At 47.4% G+C, this 20534-nt stretch overlaps 1 protein-coding gene across 1 annotated transcript in view; it reads right to left on the bottom strand.

Moving 5' to 3' along the window:
- TM4SF4 (transmembrane 4 L six family member 4) overlaps positions 1-20015 on the bottom strand; it is a 35314-nt gene extending 15299 nt beyond the window's left edge. The window contains exons 1-2 of the mRNA XM_029617070.1: positions 19508-20015; positions 18489-18578 (exon numbers count right to left, since the gene is read on the bottom strand). Coding sequence (XP_029472930.1) covers positions 18489-18578; positions 19508-19681 — 264 coding nt within the window. The 5' untranslated portion in view covers positions 19682-20015. The remainder of the gene's footprint in view (positions 1-18488; positions 18579-19507) is intronic.
- Positions 20016-20534: the final 519 nt, after the last annotated feature.

Here is a 20534-nt window from a genome sequence, read left to right as displayed (position 1 = left end):
CGGCCCCCGCCGGCAGTGAATGAATGCCCGTGCGATTTCCGGTCTCCGGTGCAGCCGCAGTCCTGTCCCCTCCTCCCGAAGCAAAAAAAAAAACCCGAAAAAGTAGCAAGGCTCGGGCCTGCTACGGTAGTCCCTTCTCCCCTCCTCCCGATTTCGGTGCTCAAGGCGGCCGGGTGGGCGTGCATTCATCCAGGCAGAGGGAGCCGGCGGCAAAAGCGGCCTCCGGCTCCCTCTGCCTGTATGAATGCACGGCCCCCGCCGGCAGTAAATGAATGCCCGTGCGATTTCGGCGCTCAAGGCGGCCGTGCATTCATCCAGGCAGAGGGAGCCGGCGGCAAAAGCGGCCGGCTCCCTCTGCCTGGATGAATGCACGGCCCCCGCCGGCAGTGAATGAATGCCCGTGAGATTTCGGCGCTCATGCCTTGAGCGCCGAAATCGCACGGGCATTGTTTCTGTTTATCCCAGTCTAATCGGTTGCCCATTCAGGAGCCAAAGTTATTTTCATTATGACTAGGGTTCAGTGGTCTTTTTCTGATTTAAAAAAAAAAAAAAAGGCTGGAGATCAACTTATTTGTTAGAAAGAGGTTTTCCTATAAGGAATTTGATGCATGAATGAATGCCCGTGCGATTTCGGCGCGCAAGGCGTGACGTCACGTCATGTGACTGCCTTGAGCGCCAAAATCGCACGGGCATTCATTCACTGCCGGCGGGGGCCGTTCATTCATACAGGCAGAGGGAGCCGGAGGCCGCTTTCGCCGCCGGCTCCCTCTGCCTGGATGAATGCACGCCCATCTGGCCACCTTGAGCGCCGAAATCGGGAGGAGAGGAGAAGGGAGAAGGGACTATCGTAGCAGGCCCGAGCCTTGCTACTTTTTCGGGGTTTTTTTTTTTTTTTGCCTCGGGAGGAGGAGACAGACTGGGGCTGCACCGGAGACCGGCCGGGCCAGGGCAGGTGAGCGGGGGCTGGGGGAAAGTTTGCCGAGCATCAGGGAACATAACTGTCCACTTCCTGGTACCTGTCATTTCAAATGTCATTTGAAATGACAGATACCAGCGCGGCCGTGAAGCGTTAGGCCCGCGAACCCAGGATACAGTAAAATGGGTTGCGCGGGCCTAACGCTTGCCTAAGGCTTCGCAGCCGCGGCATGCATTTGCATGCAATTAGAAGAGAGTATCGAGCGCTAGGTGAAGAGAACTGTGCGTGCGGGGAACGAGGGTGCGCCTGGCAATGCCGCACTCTTTCTACCGCGGCCTTAGAGTATCGACCTGACAATTCAGTAACTCAAAACCTTAAATTAACTATGATCATAATCAATCGATCAGAGCTAAAAGCTAATCATAATCAATCGATAAGAGATACAAGAACAAGTGATTGACATTTTAGAAAAATGTAAAAGATCATTGGGAGAAGGCTTGTTCAAACAGCCAAGTTTTGAGGTTCTGCTTGAATTTCTTATGGCAGGGTTCTAGACGCAGGTCTGTGGGCATTTTGTTCCATATGTTGGTTCCCGCAATAGTGATTGAGCGTTCTCTTGTAGCAACATGTTTGATGTGTTTGAGTGAAGAAGACGCCAGTTTGGCTTGGTGTATTTTTCTTATTGGTCTCTTTGAAGTGCAGAATATGAATTGATCGGAGAACCATTGCATATCTTGGTTATAAATCAACTTGTGAATGAGGGTGAGAACTTTGAATAGAATCCTTGATGCTATAGGACGCCAGTGAAGGTACATGAGCGCTGGCGTTATGTGTTCATGGCGGTGGGTATTAGTGAGTAAGCGAGCAGCAGCATTTTGAAGCATCTGTAACGGTTGTATGGTGTTTTTAGGGAGACCTAGTAATATGGCATTGCAGTAATCCAGTTTGACAATATTGTTGCTTGTAATACTGTTCGGAAGTCATATGGATGTAGAAGCGGTTTGATTCTTTTTAGCGTATGTAGCTTGAAGAATCCGTTTTTGATTGTAGCCGTGATGAATTTCTTTAATGAGAATTGGTTGTCGATGATAACGCCAAGGCTGCGGACTTGCTGTAAATTGAGGGAGTCTGAATTTGCATGTAGAGTAGGGTTCGTAGTGATGTTATTGTGTGATGTGATGATGATGAGTTCTGTCTTGGTTGTGTTTATTGCTAGGAAGTTTTCCGTAAGTAGATTTTTTATTTCAACCAGAGCTGTATCCCAGATTTTTAGAGCATTAGGTAGTGAGTTGTTGATGGGGATGAGGATGAGGATCTGTACATCATCTGCGTAAATAAAGTGTGGAAGATCCAGTTTCACCAGTAGTTGACAGAGAGGAGATAGGTATATATTGAAAAGTGTAGAAGAAAGCGAGGATCCTTGTGCAACACCTTGAGCTAGTTTTCTGGGTTTCGACACATGGCAGCCTGTTTTAACGCTGTATGTCCTGTCCATCAGAAAAGATTGGAGCCAGCATAGGGCAGTGCCTGTAATGCCAATTTGTGAGAGGCAGGACAGGAGCGTGTTGTGGTTGACAGTGTCGAATGCCGAAGAAATATCAAGAAGAGCCAGTAAGTAGGAATGACCGGAGTCGAGGGTTTTTAGTATAGAATCCCAGAGTGTTACTAGGAGGGTTTCTGTACTGTGGTTCTTACGGAAGCCATATTGAGATGGGAAGAGTAATAGATTTTCGTCTAGGAAATTTGTGAGTTGCTTGTTGATGACTTTCTCCATGATTTTAGATAAGAATGATAGGTTCGAGACTGGACGAAAGTTGGCCGGTTCAGAGTGATCCAGTTCAGGATTTTTGAGTGTAGGTTTTATAATAGCGTGCTTGAGTTGCGTTGGAAATACACCAGTTGATATGGATTTGTTGATGATGTTAGTAATGGGAGAGGCAATTCTTGTAGGTATGGAGAGTAGCGTTTTTGTTGGCATGATGTCAAACGGGTGCATGGCTGGTTTAATTTTTTTGAGAATTCCCTCAATTTCTGATGCTGTTGTTGTTTCGAAATTTGAGAGAGTGGCTGAGGTGATCATAGTGTTAGTGGCCGAAAGGGGTATTGATGGAGCGGGGGTAGTGAAGCGAGCCATGATTTTTGCCACCTTGTCGTGGAAGTAGGAAGCTATCTTCTCACATTTGTTTTCGTCCTCGTTGTTTGGGTTGCTGTGTATAGGGGGGGGGGGGGGGGGGTAATTATAATTGCCACATATTGGAAGAGGGCACGCGGGTTGAACTGGTATTGATGTATTCTTGCTGTGTAATAGTTTTTCTTTGCTTCATCCGTGGATTTACGATACTGGTGGAGTATGGCTTTGTATTTTTGTAGTAGTGTTGGATCTTGGTTTCTCCGCCATTTCTTTTCTAGTTTGCGGAGATCAAGTTTCATTATTCTGAGGTCTGCGGTGTACCAGGGTTTTTTAATCTTTCTTCTCAGGGCAGATTTCCTTCGTTAGAAGGGGGCAGAGTCGATTTGCAATGTTGCTGGTAATTAGATGCCAGGAGGAACAGGCGGAGTTGGCATCAAAGAGGTCTAATTTATTGAGATCCTCTGTAAGAGCATCAATGATGTCTTCAGTCTTGCATTTTTTTCTGAAATTGATGGTTCTTTTCTTAGGCAGTGGAGAGTGGGAGCTGCAGTTGAATGTGCAGCGTGTGTCAACTTGGTAGTGGTCTGACCAAGGTATGGGGGTGCATTGGGGGTGGTCAGTGCGTAAGAGCGAATTCGTAAAAACAATATCTAGGGTGTGTCCTGCCTTGTGTGTGGGGCCTGAGACCATTTGTTTAAATCCGAGGGCATTTAGAGTAGAAAGTGTGGCTTCACATGCTGGAGTAAGAGGGGAGCGGTCAAAGTGGAGATTTAGGTCTCCTAGGATGATAGCAGGTATGTTGATGTCAATATGTTTGGTAATGTATTCAGTCAGAGGTAAAGGGTTTTTTTTCCAATATGCCGGGGGGGGGGGGGGGGGGGGGGGGCATAGATTAGGCAAATTTGTAGGTCTTTTGATTTGAAGAGACCAATCTCAATCTTGTGAAGAAGTGAGGTGGGTTGAAGCGTTAAATTGAATTTCTTTTTAGCAGCCAGTAGAAGTCCACCTCCTTTCTTTTTAGGTCTCGGAATAGAGAAAATATTGTATAAGTCTGAAGGTAGTTGATTTATTATGGAGACATCTGTGCTTTTTAGCCAGGTTTCTGTGATTGCACATATGTCGGGGGACTCATCAGAAAGTATATCACCTAGTAGTGCGGCCTTTTTTAGTAGGGATTGAGTATTCAGAAGTAGGATTGAGAACGTCATTAATCCTATGATTTGGGTGAAGGGAGAAGTCATAATTGGAATGAGTGAGTTGTAGTAAGAGGTGTTAAGGTTAGTTCTCATCATTTTGGAGGTGAAGTTAGAGTATTTGAGAATTGGAATGTGGAAGGTGTTCATGGTGATAATGGTTGGTCTAGTTATAAATCAGCTGCTGTAGAAAGCGGAATTAGGCATAGGCGTCAGGCAAGAGGGAGGGGTCATGCTGTTTGGAAGCTGAGTGCTGGGCGAAAGGAGTCCGAGTCTGTTTGGAAGCTGCGTGCTGGGCGAAAGGAGTCCGAGTCTGTTTGGAAGCTGAGTGCTGGGTGAAAGGAGTCCGAGTCTGTTTGGAAGCTGCGTGCTGGGCGAAAGGAGTCCGAGTCTGTTGGAAGCTGCGTGCTGGGTGAAAGGAGTCCGAGTCTGTTTGGAAGCTGCGTGCTGGGCGAAAGGAGTCCGAGTCTGTTTGGAAGCTGAGTGCTGGGCGAAAGGAGTCCGAGTCTGTTTGGAAGCTGAGTGCTGGGCGAAAGGAGTCCGAGTCTGTTTGGAAGCTGAGTGCTGGGCGAAAGGAGGCCGAGTCTGTTTGGAAGCTGAGTGCTGGGCGAAAGGAGTCCGAGTCTGTTTGGAAGCTGAGTGCTGGGCGAAAGGAGTCCGAGTCTGTTTGGAAGCTGAGTGCTGTGGAAGGATCTGTGAGTTCTTTGCAAACTGTTGCGCACGAAGGGAGTGCATGAAGGGGCGCACAAAGGGGCTAGCCCCTTTGTCGCGAGACGCCCGGCGCGAGACGCCGAGGGGGGGCGGTAGGGATTTAAATCCCCCGCTTACCTCATCTGCGACGTGCCTGGTTGCCTCTCGCTGATAGGCTGCCTCGTGTTGGGAGGAGGAGCGCCGGGACGAGCCGCGTGGCTGGAGCTGGAGCCCCGGAGGTGAGTGCCCGAAATGAAAACTAGGCCTTGCCCCGACGGGCTTCAGCGCCGGCTGCGCAGGCCAGCTGCTGAGGTCTGGGGCGGGTGGCGCGGTTGAGGTGGTCGCGTTCAAGAGGAGGTTTGAGGAGCGGCAGGGATTTAAATCCCCCGCTTACCTCATCTGCGACGTGCCTGGTTGCCTCTCGCTGATAGGCTGCCACGTGTTGGGAGGAGGAGTGCCGGGTTTTGCGAAAGTAAACTCCTGTAGTGTTTGCGAAAGCCATGTTGTGATGGATACAGGATATTATTGCTAACTAAGTGCTCCGCTAATTGATGAAGGTCACTTTAGTGGTTTCCTTCAGGAACAAGGAGGGTTGCAGTGTAAATTGCATGAAGCACTGGTTGAGGAAGCCATGACAGGAGTGTGGGTCTCCGTTGTATCGAAGAGGTACAGGGAGCGCCAACGATGCTTTGGGTAGCATAGAGGCCGGTAGGCCCATGGGATTGGCCAGAGCTGTATCTCGCAGCTGGGAATGAAGCTCTTCCATCGAAGAGGCTAGCGATTCCAAAGCCCTGCGATGTTCTTGGACTGTGGCAGCCAAACCCGATAGGGCCCTGGAGGCGGGAGACTCCGCCGAGTCCATGGCCTTGGAAACCTGTTGCGCTTGGAGGTGGACCCTTGTCCTGGAGCAGTGGAGAACGGCTCCCTGGTAGGGACCAGGAAGCACCTGCCCCCAGGGGGTGGAGCACAGGAGGAGACAGAGGCTAGGATGAGCTTCACCACTAGAAGACCGCGGTCCTCCCGGGTGAAGCCCGTAGGGACCCGGGCCACTTGGACTTAGGTGGGCCTTGTAGGGTCTCCCGGAGAGGTAGTAGAGAGGTGTGCCCATGAACAGCAAGGGAGCACAGTCAGACACTAGGCTGTAGGTCTGGAGGAGCAAGGAAGGCCAGAACAGCATAGGCGATGACAAGGCAAGGGACAGAGCCAGAATCAGGAGACATGGTCAATGGCAGCCGGGGTCAGAATCCGAGGATCAGTTTGAGGAGTAGTCAACGAAGCAGGGGTTCAGGTTCCAGAGGTCAGACAAGGTCACAAGGCAGGCAGAGGTCAGGATCCAGGCAGCGAACAGAATGGTGAAGGAGCAGGCCGAGGTCAGTGCCAGAGAGACAGTCCGAGGATACTACCCAGGGAGACAGGACAGACGCTGGAACAGAAGGACGCTGGAACAGAAGGATGCTGGACAAGGCGGGAACAGTAGGACGCTGGAACAAGACTGTGAATGCGGAGGCAAACTAGTACACTTACACTGCCGCCCCGATTGCCAAGGCAAGGAAGTGCAGGCAGGGACTTCCTTATATCGTACCTTCAATCAGAATGCCCCGCGGAGCTAGGACCCACCCCTGGCCCTACAAGAGGCCAGGTGGTCCACGCGCACACGCGTAGGGGCATGGCCAATGCCACTGGGGACGCCGAACTCCGGCGTGAGGCCTGGTGCGCAGTGGAAGGCCCGGTGACCGCCGCCGTGGGATGCTGAGGCCTGGAGGAGCTCGCGGCTGCCACTGGGGAGGCTGACCCATGACCTGCAGAGGAGCTAGCGAGGTGAGCAGGCCCGTGCGTGGGCTGGGCGAGGACGGGGCGCGCAACAGTGTTTGTGCTGCTATTACTGTGAGGTGACACCAGAATTTGAAAATATGTTTTTGTATGCTGAGCTGTAAGGGAAACATCCAAGCTGTATTGCTGGGGGGAATTTCTGTGGATGCACAGGATTTATATTGACTTTCTTTTCCTTCCTGTATATATTCCAGTCTTCACTCTCCTAGCCATATAGAATTAGCTGAATGAAGCTATCAAATAATTGTAATAGTAGTTTTACTAGAAGCTTTTTAAAATTACGCAGAAGACCCTTTGGTCTTTCTTATTAAGACATTTTTTTAGCCAATTTGAAAGCAGGGGCCATGCTAGGGAGGTGGGTGTGATAGAGGAAATGTCATTTTGGCTCCCTCCTCTCCAAATTCTTCTGTCTAGAGATGCCACTAATTTTATGTGACCTTAAGCATTAGTACAAGAAGGATGGCGGGGGGTGGGGGGCACTGGAGAGGCACACAAATGCATTGGTCCCCGGGCGCCGGAGACCCTTGATATGCCACTGCTGCTCAACTGATGAGCTCCTGGAGTCACTGGGAAGCATGCAAGTGAAGAGACCTGATATTGAGTTAAGTACACAAGATGTGTCATGCTGGGTCAGACCAAAGGTTCATCGAGCCCAGCAACCTGTTAGTGGCCAATCTGGGTCACAAAAACCCAGCAAAGAGTAGTCCCATTTCCTTGTTGCTCATTCCCAGGGATAAGAGGTGGTTTTCCCAAATCTACCGGTTAATGATTTATGGACTTTTCCTGCAGGAAATCCTTTTAAAACCAGCTATGCTAAATATCTTGACCATGTCCTCTGGCAACAAACTGACACAAAGACCATTAACTACACCCTTTTGAGGAACTGGATCAGCCGCTGAACCTTGGAAAGGGATTTCCATGAACAAGGAACTGTTTCCAGCAATTTGAGAGCTGTCGAACACAGCTTTGGAACCTGGATACTGAGAGCCAACCAAAATGAGAAAGGGGATGGAACAGCTCCCCTATGAGGAAAGGCTGAAGAGGTTAGGGCTGTTCAGCTTGGAGACGAGACAGCTGAGGTGGGATATGATAGAGGTCTACAAAATCACGGAAGGACTTGAACGGGTAAATGTGAATTGGTTATTTACTATTTTGGATAATACAAGGACTAAGGAGCACTCCATGAAGTTAGCAAGTAGCTCATTAAAAACAAAGAAGAAAATTCTTTTTCACTCAACGTATAATTAAGTTCTGAAATTCATTGCCAGAGAATATGGTTACACCAGTTAGTGTACCTAGGTTTAAAAAAGGTTTGGATACATTTCCTGGCGTGTAGCCAGATGGACTCAGGACAAATGGGATAGTATCCGCGTGCTAGCAGTTGGAGACGGATCTGACGTCAGCACGGGGGCGTGTATATATCCCCACAGGAAGCGCAGCTGTTCAGTAATTTCCGTCTCCAAAGCAGTTTGGAGTGCCTGCACACTGGTTCAGCGTGCTTTCCAAGACTACTTTCATTTTTGTTTTCTTCTCTTCTAGATTCTACTTTACCTTTCTTCAACACCTTTTTGAGCCCCGCGCTCCTCAGGGGCCGTTCTGGCCGTGCCCCCCAGTTGAGCTTCCCGGGGTGACTGCCGTGGTCCCCCGGAGGTGGAAGTCCTCAGTCCCGCCGAGGCCCTCAGGAGACACCTATGGATCCAGCCATGGTCCGCTGATACACCTTCGAAGTCTCGCTGCGGCACAGAGCTGTCAGAGTGATGTCCGACAACGCCACCACGGTGGCCTACATCAACCGTCAGGGCGGAACCAGAAGTCGACAGGTATCTCTAGAAATCGCCCCAGTCATGGTTTGGGCAGAGGCGAATCTGCGGGACATCTCCGCCATCCACATTGCCGGGAAGGACAATACCACAGCAGACTTCCTCAGCAGAGAAAGCCTGAATCCAGGCGAGTGGCAGCTGTCCCCCACAGCTTTCCAGATGATTGTCGATCACTGGGGGATCCCGGCCATGGATTTACTGGCAGACAAGTCCAGTGCTCAGGTACCCAGATACTTCAGCCGCAGACGCGACCCGTGCTCGCACGGCATCGATGCTCTGGTCCAGCCGTGGCCTCCGGGGACTCTCCTATATGCCTTTCCCCCGTGGCCTCTACTGGGTGCCCTCATCCACAGGATTCGGTCACACCAGGGCCTAGTTCTTCTGGTGGCCCCGGACTGGCCAAGAAGGCCCTGGTACGCGGACCTCAGACGCCTACTGGCAGGGGAGCCTCTCCCCCTGCCTCCTCTCCGGGACCTTCTATGTCAAGGTCCCATTCTGCACGAGGATCCGGCTCAGTTCTCTCTTACGGTCTGGCCATTGAGAGGGCTCAACTGAAGAAAAAGGGTTACTTGGGGCCTGTGATTAATACACTCCTCCGGGCTCGCAAGTTTTCCACATCTCTCACCTACGTACGGATCTGGAGAATTTTTGAAGCATGGTGCGACTCTCTTGGCACCAGTCCACATACCGCCACTATTCCTATTGTGTTGGATTTCCTGCAGGATGGGCTTCAGAAGGGTCTCTCCCTCAGCTCCATCAAGGTTCAGGTAGCGGCACTATCGTGCTATGGGCCCAGGAGAGGTGGCAAGACCATCGCCAAGCACCCTGATGTTTCTCGTTTCCTGCAAGGCGTCAAGCATATTCGTCCATCACTGAAGTGGCCTGTACCCTTATGGAACCTTAATCTGGTTCTGGATTTCCTCGCGGGATCTACCTTCCGACCCCTTCGGGGCTTGTCTCTACGGTCTCTAACCCTGAAGTTGGTATTCCTGCTGGCCGTATGCTCCGCCCGCCGCATCTCTGAACTACAAGCGCTGTCCTGCCGTGATCCCTTTCTACGTATCACTTCGGAGTCTATCCATCTTCGGACGGTTCCCTCCTTTCTCCCTAAAGTAGTTTCACAATTTCATCTTAACCAAACCATATCCTTGCCTACCACGGTAGGTTTGAAGAAATCTGAAGAAGGCCGTTTATTACGCCATCTCGACATCGGCAGATTGCTGCCCAGGTATCTGACAATGACTCAAGACCTGCGGAAGACAGACCATCTGTTCGTCCTACACAGCGGGAAGAAGCAAGGTGAAGCGGCCTCTCGGCCCACCATTGCCCGCTGGATTAAAGACGTTGTCAGAGCTGCCTACGTGGAGGCTGGGAAGGCTCCGCCTCTACAAGTTAAGGCTCATTCTACCAGAGCCCAAGCGGCGTCTTGGGCTGAATCCCGGATGCTGTCACCGGCGGACATCTGTAAAGCGGCGACATGGTCCTCCCTCCATACCTTTTCTCGGTTCTACCGTCTGGATATCCAGGCCAGGGAGGACTCGGCTTTTGCGAGGGCGGTACTACATGGTCCTCAGGCAGCCTCCCGCCCAGGCGGGGTGTAAAGCTTTGGTACATCCCATTTGTCCTGAGTCCATCTGGCTACACGCCAGGAAATGTTGAGATTACTTACCTGGTAATCTTGTTTTCCTTAGTGTAGACAGATGGACTCAGCATCCCGCCCAGCTGCCTGTGTACATGGGTTTCACCGATTCCAGGTAAGCCTTTGACATTTGTTTTCCTAAGAGCGTACACTCTGCCAATGTACACGCCTTCCGGTTGGGAAGGCTGGCGGTCTCCAGCCACTGTCAATCGGTCAGGGGAGGCCTGTTTTCACTTTTTTCTTTACTTTTCATTGAGCGTCAGTACACACATCCATAACAGCTTTTGCAAGGAAGATTACTGAACAGCTGCGCTTCCTGTGGGGATATATACACGCCCCCGTGCTGACGTCAGATCCGTCTCCAACTGCTAGCACGCGGATACTATCCCATTTGTCCTGAGTCCATCTGTCTACACTAAGGAAAACAAGATTACCAGGTAAGTAATCTCAACATTCCTAGAGCAGACATCCATAAACTGCTATTAATCAATAAGGATTAGTAGCCTGAGATCTATTCATTTAATGTTTGGGTACTTGCCAGGTACCTTGACTTGGTTGGCCACTGTTGGATTCAGCATACTGGGCTTGATGAACCCTTAGTCTGACCCAGTATGGCATATAAAAAAAAAAAAGCCATATTGTTTGAATTGCATGTTTGTATAATGAGGTGAAGTAACTAACCTGTTTGGGAGAATCTGAATATTCTGACTTGAGCTATGTATATTCTGACCTCAGGGAAGCTGTTCATCTGTACTTGGGACTGAAATCCCTGACCTACCTTGCTCCAGTGCCCGACCAGGGAGTTTATCTGCTTGTCCCTGAATTGAGCGGAACTTGTTAATTGTTTGTTTAGCTCTGGCACTGGGGTCAGCTCTGAAGTGAAGAGAGTGAACAGTGTCCTGGCTTCATAACCTGAGGGAGCAAATATTTGTGTTCCTGTGCTGAAGTAACCCTTATACCTGTGAAATCTATGCTTTTTGAAATAAACCCTGTTTTGACATGTTCCCTACCCCCCCAGAAAGAAATCTCCAGTTGAAATAAATCCTGTTTGGAATTCGAGATCTTGGTATTACGGCTTAATTAGGAAATTATATTAAGTAACACGCTGATACATATTTATCCCTGCCTGAGGTGGCTGAAATTTCACTTTTTTAAAAACATTTCTTTTTTCTTAATATATGGAGGCACTCTCTGGCCAATTTGGGATTAATTATGCCAGGCAATTCCTCTCGTTCTCCTTAGGCTTTGTGCTGTTTAGTTAGAAAAAATGTGAAATAAATCAATGATGAGGGTGACAGATGTTGTGGGTAGGGTTGCCAGCTTTCGACCATCAAATTTCCGAACATTTGGAGATGCTTTTAATATTATTGGTGATAGAGTTTATGCACATGCGACACTGACAGGCTTCCCCCTTAGAACAATACAGAAATACAGAACAGCAGATAAGGAATGGGTGATTTCAAGATGGCCGCCACTGCCTGACACTCTTCTGAAGTTCATTTTCTTTCTTTATGTTTTCTACTGTTTTAACTCTTTCTGATTTCAACTGGCTCTGATGGGGAAGAAGAGAAAGGAGAAACCATCTCCTGGTTTAACCTCGGTAGGTATGAGATCCAGTGGATCAGCATATTTAGTGTCAGTCAGGAAGAGCCAGGGGCGTATTGGCCTATCGGGGGATCGGGCATCCCCCGGTGGGTCAGTCACTCTGGTCACATGGGTCTGCAGAGCGCGGCCGTGACAGAACCGCGCTCGGCAGACCACGGGGTATCTCCTGGGCCGGCCTGGGCGGAAAATCTCCGGGCCGATCTTTACCCGGAATCTGCCCCTGGGAAGAGCCTATGGTGACCTGAGTGCAGAGACCGCTTCTGCTCTGGGGCCTCTCTAACACTTCTTTAGCCGATGTAGCGGGTTTCTGCTGGCTCCAGCGATTGCTGCTGCTGTTGGACTTCTACAATTCCTGTGGAGGCTGCTGGGATAAGGGAGCAGAGGTCCCCATGTTTTACTCCTCCTTGTGATCGGCTGCAGTTTGTACATCTGGGGAAAGGGATGGGGAAGGATGAAGTCCCAAGTAGAAAAAAGACTGATACTTTCTCTCTCTCAGCTTTGTAATTTCACTGGAGGGGCAATGTCTAAGTTGGATGAAATTGAGAAATGCCTAAACCTCACCTACTAACTCGAGGTGAGGTTTAGGTATTAGTGTAGGGGGTAAGTTTCTATTTTGATAAATGAGGGGGTAAGTTTCTATTTTAAAAGTCATGTGTACTTGTACATTTGCTAACGTATTTGTGTATTTTTACACCTGCTAATTATCTGATCTAAGTGATATTAAATGTGTTTGTTGTGTGGGGGAGGGTCTGGGAGAACTGGGGGGGTCTGGACTCGGAGAAGGACTGGGTGAACTGGTGGACTAATTGGTAAAACTGATAATTGATGTGTGCATGTTTTAAAATACACCGACTTATGCGCATAAATAAGGACTTAAGCGAGTATGTCTTATTTTAGCATCAATGTATGTGCATATAATTTTAAAATGGATGGGTAAAGGATGCACTTTCAATGCATCGAAGTATGTGGTTTCACTGCATTGCATGCATTCGCACATAAGTCTTTATATGCACGTATGTTAAAGGGTTAAGATACACGCATTTTATAAAACACACATATTGGGGCAGATTTTAAAGCTTATGCATGGGCGTAGATTTGTTCGCATAGTACGGGCCCGTACTATGCAAAATAGGCTCGGCACGCGCAGGGGCAGATTTTCTCAGGTTACGTGCGTAGCCTTTGAAAATCTGCCCCATATTGTACACATATTGTACACGTGTTATAAAATACTATGGTAAAAGTACACATGACCATATACACGCATACATGCCGCTGTGTGTGCTTGTTTGAAAGAAATCCTCTAATAGTTTAATACTCTCAGACTTAACTGAAAAAGGTTTGATTTTACTAGTCCAGGGGCCAAACTATAGTTCTATAAATTAAATCATTGACTGAAGTCTATGCAAGTGACAGTAAATAAACTTATCTAAAGCACACTGAATATAGCGTAGCTCCACAGTGCACACTGTACTATATAATCACAAGGAAGGCTCAGATGCTAACCTGTGGCTGAAGGAATAAAATCAGGACATTTCCGAATATTTTAGCCCTCCGTATTTTATCAGTACACTACCTCAAAATTCTGTACAGTCCAGAAAAAAATCAGGACAGTTGGTAATCCTTCGAGACCTCATACGAAGTACACTCCTAAACCGTTAGAGGGGTAGTCTTCATTTTACCATTCCCATCAATGGCCATCTGGCTGTCCAAGACAGACCCAGAGCAAATCAGCCTATGTAGGTCTCCTCTCCCCTTCTCCCCCTCCCGGCACAATCCTTTTCAACTCAAACCCCCCCCCCCCCATAGGATCCTCTCCAGCTCCTGTCTCCCCTAGACAATTCTTCCCCCCCCCCCACCCCTTGGGAGTCAGGCGTAGTCGGAGAGCAATGCTTCACGCCTGTGGCTGCTTCCTCCTCCTCCTCTGCTAGTCTCAGTCTGTATGAACCCTACAGGGCCCTGTGGTCTCACGGGAACCATTGGGCCCGTACGGCTCAAATTTCAGATCAACGTTGGCAGAAGAGGGGGAACGTTGCCATGAGTAAGAAGTGCTGCTCTTCACCTGATGTTTGAAAGAGGCTTGAAGCCCCTTTCCCGTCTGATCTCCTACTTTTGCAAAATTGAAAGCAATAATGGTCAAACCTAGTCCTTCCTTCTGTGAGATAAATCTGTGACGTGCTCAGCTCACCTGTGGCCCTGACATCTGTCAAGTTTCAATCTTTTTGACCTGATATAGCCCAGGATTTTAGTGACTATTATATTTTTGATTTGGTGTTTGTATTTATTCTGCTTGCTTTTATTTTTATTGCTTTTATTTTATAATAGTATAGAGGCCAATATTCAGAAAAAGCTGGGAAGTGGACAAGATATCTGGATAAAGTTAGCTGGATCAATGCCCTGCTGACTATATTCACCTAACGTGAGCTGGATAACTTAACCGGCTATGTCTGACTATGATCCGTTAAGTTATAAAGTTATCCAGCTGTGCGTGGCCAGATAACTTGCCACTTAACTAGTGTTATTCAAAATGAAACAACCCGCCCCCCCCCAAACCTCGAGCCCTTTAAGTCCGATCCCCCAGCTCCACCAAAGAAAAAACTTACAAATATTTTCAGCCATAGCGCCCGATCCCCTCCAATCCCCAAATTAAAAAATAAAATAAATTAATGGGGGGTGGCGCCCCAAGGCCTAGGTACTCAAATTTGCGGATGATACAAAACTGTTCAGAGTAGTTAAATCAAGAGCAGATTGTGATAAATTGCAGGAAGACCTTGTGAGGCTGGAAAATTGGGCATCAAAATGGCAGATGAAATTTAATGTGGATAAGTGCAAGGTGAGGCATATATGGAAAAAATAACCCATGCTATAATTACACAATGTTAGGTTCCATATTAGGTGCTACAACCCAAGAAAGAGATCTAGGTGTCATAGTGGATAACACATTGAAATCGTCGGTTCAGTGTGCTGCAGCAGTCAAAAAAGCAAACAGAATGTTAGGAGTTATTAGGAAGGGAATGGTGAATAGAACGGAAAATGTCATAATTCCTCTAGACCGCACCTTGAATACTGTGTACAATTCTGGCCGCCGTATCTCAAAAAAGATATAATTGCGATGGAGAAGGTACAGAGAAGGGCGAGCAATATGATAAGGGGAATGGAACAGCTCCCCTATGAGGAAAGACTAAAGAGGTTAGGACTTTTCAGCTTGGAGAAAAGACGGCTGAGGGGGAATATGATAGAGGTGTTTAAAATCATGAGAGGTCTAGAACGGGTAGATGCAAATCGGTTATTTACTCTTTCGGATAATAGAAGGACTAGGGGACACTCCATGAAGTTAGCATGGGGCACATTTAAAACTAATTGGAGAAAGTTCTTTTTTACTCAATGCACAATTAAACTCTGGAATTTGTTGCCAGAGGATGTGGTTAGTGCAGTTAGTATAGCTGGGTTTAAAAAAGGATTGGATAAGTTCTTGGAGGAGAAGTCCATTACCTGCTATTAATTAAGTTGACTTAGAAAATAGCCACTGCCATTAGGAATGGTAACATGGAATAGACTTAGATTTTGGGTACTTGCCAGGTTCTTATGGTCTGGATTGGCCACTGTTGGAAACAGGATGCTGGGCTTGATGGACACTTGGTCTGACCCAGTATGGCATGTTCTTATGTTCTTCCCTGTATTTGGCAGAAAACAGGCAATCTAATCCTCTCCCCCACCTTCTGGAGCCCCAGCCAGAAGTGGTAGTCTGGCATTTACAGCGCAGCTCTGACTGCAACACTGGAAATATTATAACGTTGATCCTCTGCCCTCAGCATTTGCTGTCAGAGCAACACTAGAAGCGCCAGGAGATCAGTCCCGGCTGGGGATTTGGAAGTCTGGGAATGGGGATCGAGGGGGCTCGGAAGGTGAGGTTGCGGGCGGTTGAGGCAGGGGGAAGGAGTGGATCACCTGTTTTCTGTAAAAAAGACAAGGAAAGAAGGGGGATCTGGCCTCGGGACGCTATTATTTTTATTTTGGAGGTTGACATGTGGGCAGGTGGTTTGGGTGCTATGGCTGCAGTTGTCTGCATGTGTTTTCTGGAGTGGGGATGGGGGATCAGCCCTAATGGCCCCAAATGTCTTTTATTATTTTTTTTGTTGTTGTTTTATTTTGCTGCCACTTAATCAGCTATGTTCAGAATGTAACTGGTTACGTAGCCGGATACTGCAGAAAATCAGCTATGTTAGCTGGATAACTTTCCTCCACTGTGCCTGGAACGCCTCTTTTTATGCAGCTAATTTATAGCTGGATAATGAGTTCTCCCACCAAAATTTAGCTGGATAAGTTCCCTCTGGTATCCAAAAATCTGCATTTAGCAGGATAACTCACAAGTGGGAGGAGAAATAGCCTAGTGGTTAGAGTAGTGGTCTATGAACCAGGAGACCAGGGTTTGAGTCCTGCTGTTGCTCCTTGTGACCTTGGGCAAGTCACTTTACCCTCCATTGCCTCAGGTACAAAAGAAACCTTAAAGGCAGATACAGTAACCTGCCCATGGATGCACGTATTTCCTTACCCCTTATTCAGTAAGAGGTGGAAAACACACAGCCAAACCTAATAGAGCCCGCAACTTGTAAATGCATGTTGATGGCCCTATTAGGTATTCCCGCACGATACAGAAAGTAAAAGGTGCAGCCAAGCTGCACCTTTTACTTTAAGAAATTAGCGCCTACCCAAAGGTAGGCGCTAGTTTCCGCCGGCACCAGGAAAGTGCACAGAAAAGCAGTAAAAACTGCTTTTCTGTACACCCTCCGACTTAATATCATGGCAATATTAAGTCGGAGGTCCCGAAGAGTAAAACAAGTAAAAAAAAAAAAAAAAGAAAAAAAAAATTTAATGGGCCGGCAGCTGTCGGGCCGAAAACCGGACGCTCAATTTGCTGCCGTCTGGTTTCCGAGCCCATGGCTGTTAGCGGGCTCGAGAACCGATGCCGGCAAAATTGAGCGTCGGCTGCAAACCCGCTGACAGCCGCTGCTCCGGGTCAAAAGGAGGCGCTAGGGACGCGCTAGTTTCCCTAGCACCTCCTTTTGCCCGTTTCTACCGCACCACCTAATTTAAATACAGAATCGCGCGCACAGGCGAGTGGCCTGTGCGCTCTCCCGTGGACTTTACTGAATCGGTCTGTTAGATTATAAGCCCTCTGGGGTTAGAGTACTACCTACAGTACCTGAATGTAAACCGATGTGATATGTCTGTAAGTAAAAAAAAAAAAGTTATCCTGTCCTTCTGGAAGAGGTTGTGAACATGAAAACAAATTCAAAAAGTCATTGGATGAACACTGTGGGTCCCTAAAGACTAGAGGTGGAGATTAAGGAAAGGGTGCATGGAGGGGGGGGGGGGGGGGGTAACCAGGATGGAGCAGCAGCTGCTACCCCTAACAGAAGGCTTGGGCATTGCTGCCCTTAAGGAACTCGCTTGCAAGATTTTGATGCAGCATCGCTCTCTGCTTCAATGGGAAGGGGGAATTGGATTCAGGTAACAACCAGCACTGGCCTCTGACTTTTACAGACCAGGGTACGGATACGCAGACATTATGGAAAAAGCGCAGGACTGTTTCTACGGCCAAGTCCAAACGCAAAGCACATTCAAGCAGCAGCATTGTATGAATTATCAAGAAGGCTGCTCGGTCTGCAAAATGTTGCTAGCAGTAATTTTGTTCTGGGTTTGACAGTTGCTTGATTTTGATTGTTAATGTTATTGCCCAGAGCAGCAGTTATTACCCTTAACAAAAGACTTGGGGGTAGCCAGCATGGAGCAGCAGTTACTATCATAAGACTGGATGGACCATTTGGCCTTTTTTTGCCGTCATTACTAAGTTACTATATGAGTGACTCGGTTAAATGCCTTTGAATATTGATCCCATATTGTTTCATAGATTTATATTTATTGTGCTTATGTGGAAAGGCATGACATGAGTACATGTCTGAATGATTGATTAATCGGTACAGATACAGATTCCTGCTGATTCAGAACTATTCTCCAAGTGCTTGTTTTTTCTATCTATATATATTCTGAAAGTCTGAATCTGATTCAGTTTTTTGTGACTAATCATAATGTAAGGTTTTTCTAAATAAGGAAAACATCCCCTAAAGTCAATTTCCAACTCTCACTATCTGAGTAAATTTGCATCAAACCTGAATTCAAACAGGGTCAAAGGAGGTTCACCCCCAAATAATAACCCTTCCAACCTTATGATTTCCATTCCTTTCATGACTTGGCTGCCTTTATTGCCCATTTTCCTCAGCTATTTCCTCCTCCTCCTCTGCTTTTTCTCCAGGATGCTACTATCTCTAAGCTTAGGACCTCTGCCCTTCACGGGAATTCTCACCACTTTCTCTTTTCTTCCCTCGTGTCTGGTACCATCCTTGATCTGTTTCAAACCCTTTGCCCCATCCTTAAAGAGTCTTCTCTTGGCCCTCCAGCCTATCTCAGTACTCTACTTCTTTCAAAGCTTTCGGAAGGAGCTTGGTTCTATGAACTCTCTCCTTTCAGTGCGGCTTTAGACCCCCTCCACACCACTGAAACTGCTCTCCTCCTTCCCCCCCCCCCCCCCCACATTGCCTTCACTTTCTTCTCAACATCCCGACTCTCAGTGGACTCTCTGTGCTATCTATAGACTAGCTTCACTTACCGCAAATCTCTCGCCACAGCTCTTATTGCCACAGCATCCACAACAATCATTATTCTTAAGGCCCAGGAACACCAGGGCAGGAAAGATCATCTGTTGCAGGAGGGATAGGGAGGGGGAAAAAGCATAATTTTAAATGATGGGTAATCTAGGATCATTACTGTCAATGCTGCACAGTGCTAGTCAGTGGTCACTTTCATTTGCAGAGAGCATTGCTGGAAGAGTTTTATGTAGCGTAAGGATTATCATCATTGAATGGCTTACAATTAAATGACTTTTATGGGGAGGGAGCTTAGGGTCTTCGGCTATCCAGTGACAAATGCACCGCACAGAGTAACACACTGCACTATTTCTTAAATAAGATGCAAAGGTGTGCAACCTAGCAGAATATTCAAGGCACTGCGAGTAATGTAAAAATATCTGTCAAGACTGCAGAAAAGGACAAGGCTGGAGAGGGAAGATATGCTTGTATTTTAAGAGTGAATAAATGTCTGAGTCTCGTAAATGAAAAATGATCAAACCCTTTTCTGGGTTTTTGGCATGCTTTTTGCCTCTCAAGGTTATCCTGTCAGGCCTGGACCTTGCTCACTAATGTGTGCTCTTACAAAGTACACATTGTAGCTCTCCATGACACATCGAACACATTCCTCCTAACACAGAAACTATAATAATTTTACATCTCACTTGTGCATTTTTGGAAGGTAAACTGAGCAATGCACTGAGGCTTTTAGATCACAAGCCCTGTAGGGCTGGATCCTACAGTATTCTTTGCCTCTATGATTTGCTAAGTTGCAAACTTTTGTGTTATGGAATGAATTTCTATATCCCTACATCCATGCAGCATTGTGCACTCTACAAATAATAATATTTTATCATGCCGAAAGTGAACAATTACTGTTATTCCAATAATGTACTTTATTTTTTAAATTTCCATTAACAGTGACCAAGATGTACATTTAGTAAATTATATGGTGCGGTTATAATAAAAATAGTTTCAAAAATTCAGTGCAAGAGCTACTCACCAACACACCAGCTCCCAGGATGCCTCCAAAATACCAGACCTCATCGGAGATGTGCGTGGAGTCTTCTGCAACTTTTCCCCCAGGGAAAAACAGTAAAATATTGGCCAGGACGCACAGCACAGCCAAAGGGAGAAGAGAAATCCCAAGGCATTTTGCACAACCTCCGGAGCACATGGTAATCCCCAAGACAGAGTACAAGAAAACAAAACGGACAGAAATATATTTGCTCAGATGATCTTCGAAGAGTAGCAAATGGAGCGCCCTCGTTGATGGGACCGAATTGAATCCAGTCCGGCCTTCGGAAGACTCAGTATGCAACACTTCAAGGAGATGAGCACCACAGCTCCTTCCTCATACAGTGATCTGGGTATTTATAAGCCCAGGGAAGCCGGCAATGTTGATCTCAGAACCCCTATAAATGAGATTATATGCAGAGCAACTTCTCCTTCTGCCATGACAACTAATCACCCTTGTTAATATTCTACTAGTGAGGACAAGACACGGGCTGGTATGTCTTTTGCTCATAGATAAAAATGCAATAATAACCCCTTCCCAGTTTAGGGTTATCACTCTTTTATGACCTTTTCATTTCATCCACACCCTGAAAAATAATGAATGCATGACGGAATGCATAGTGGCAGGCTTCAATGTGGTTATTCTCATTCTCCCACAGAGACAGTTCCCTGTATATATGGTATATACATTGGTGGATGCATGCAGCATGCACTTGACATGTTTTACAAACATGCAATGTGAATTAAATGGGCACCTGTAGCACGTGCATATCTATAGGGGAGATTAATGTGTAGCATCCATACATTGCATCACTCTTGTACAGACCTCTGGGGAAAGGCATCAGGGTCCCCAAGCCTTCCATCCAGTATTGCTTCAAACAACCCCCCCCCCCCCCCCCCCAGCAGTGGGGGGCAGCCTGAAAGTGCTTGCCCCTCCTCAGGTGGTTTACATGTATTCATGAAATTCTGTTTTATATGTTGTAAGCAGCTCCGGGATGGTTCTGTGGGTCTGG

This window comes from Rhinatrema bivittatum, chromosome 9, assembly GCF_901001135.1.
Source record: "Rhinatrema bivittatum chromosome 9, aRhiBiv1.1, whole genome shotgun sequence".
NCBI classification, from domain to species: domain Eukaryota; kingdom Metazoa; phylum Chordata; class Amphibia; order Gymnophiona; family Rhinatrematidae; genus Rhinatrema; species Rhinatrema bivittatum.
This window is presented reverse-complemented; position numbering and strand designations above follow the sequence as displayed.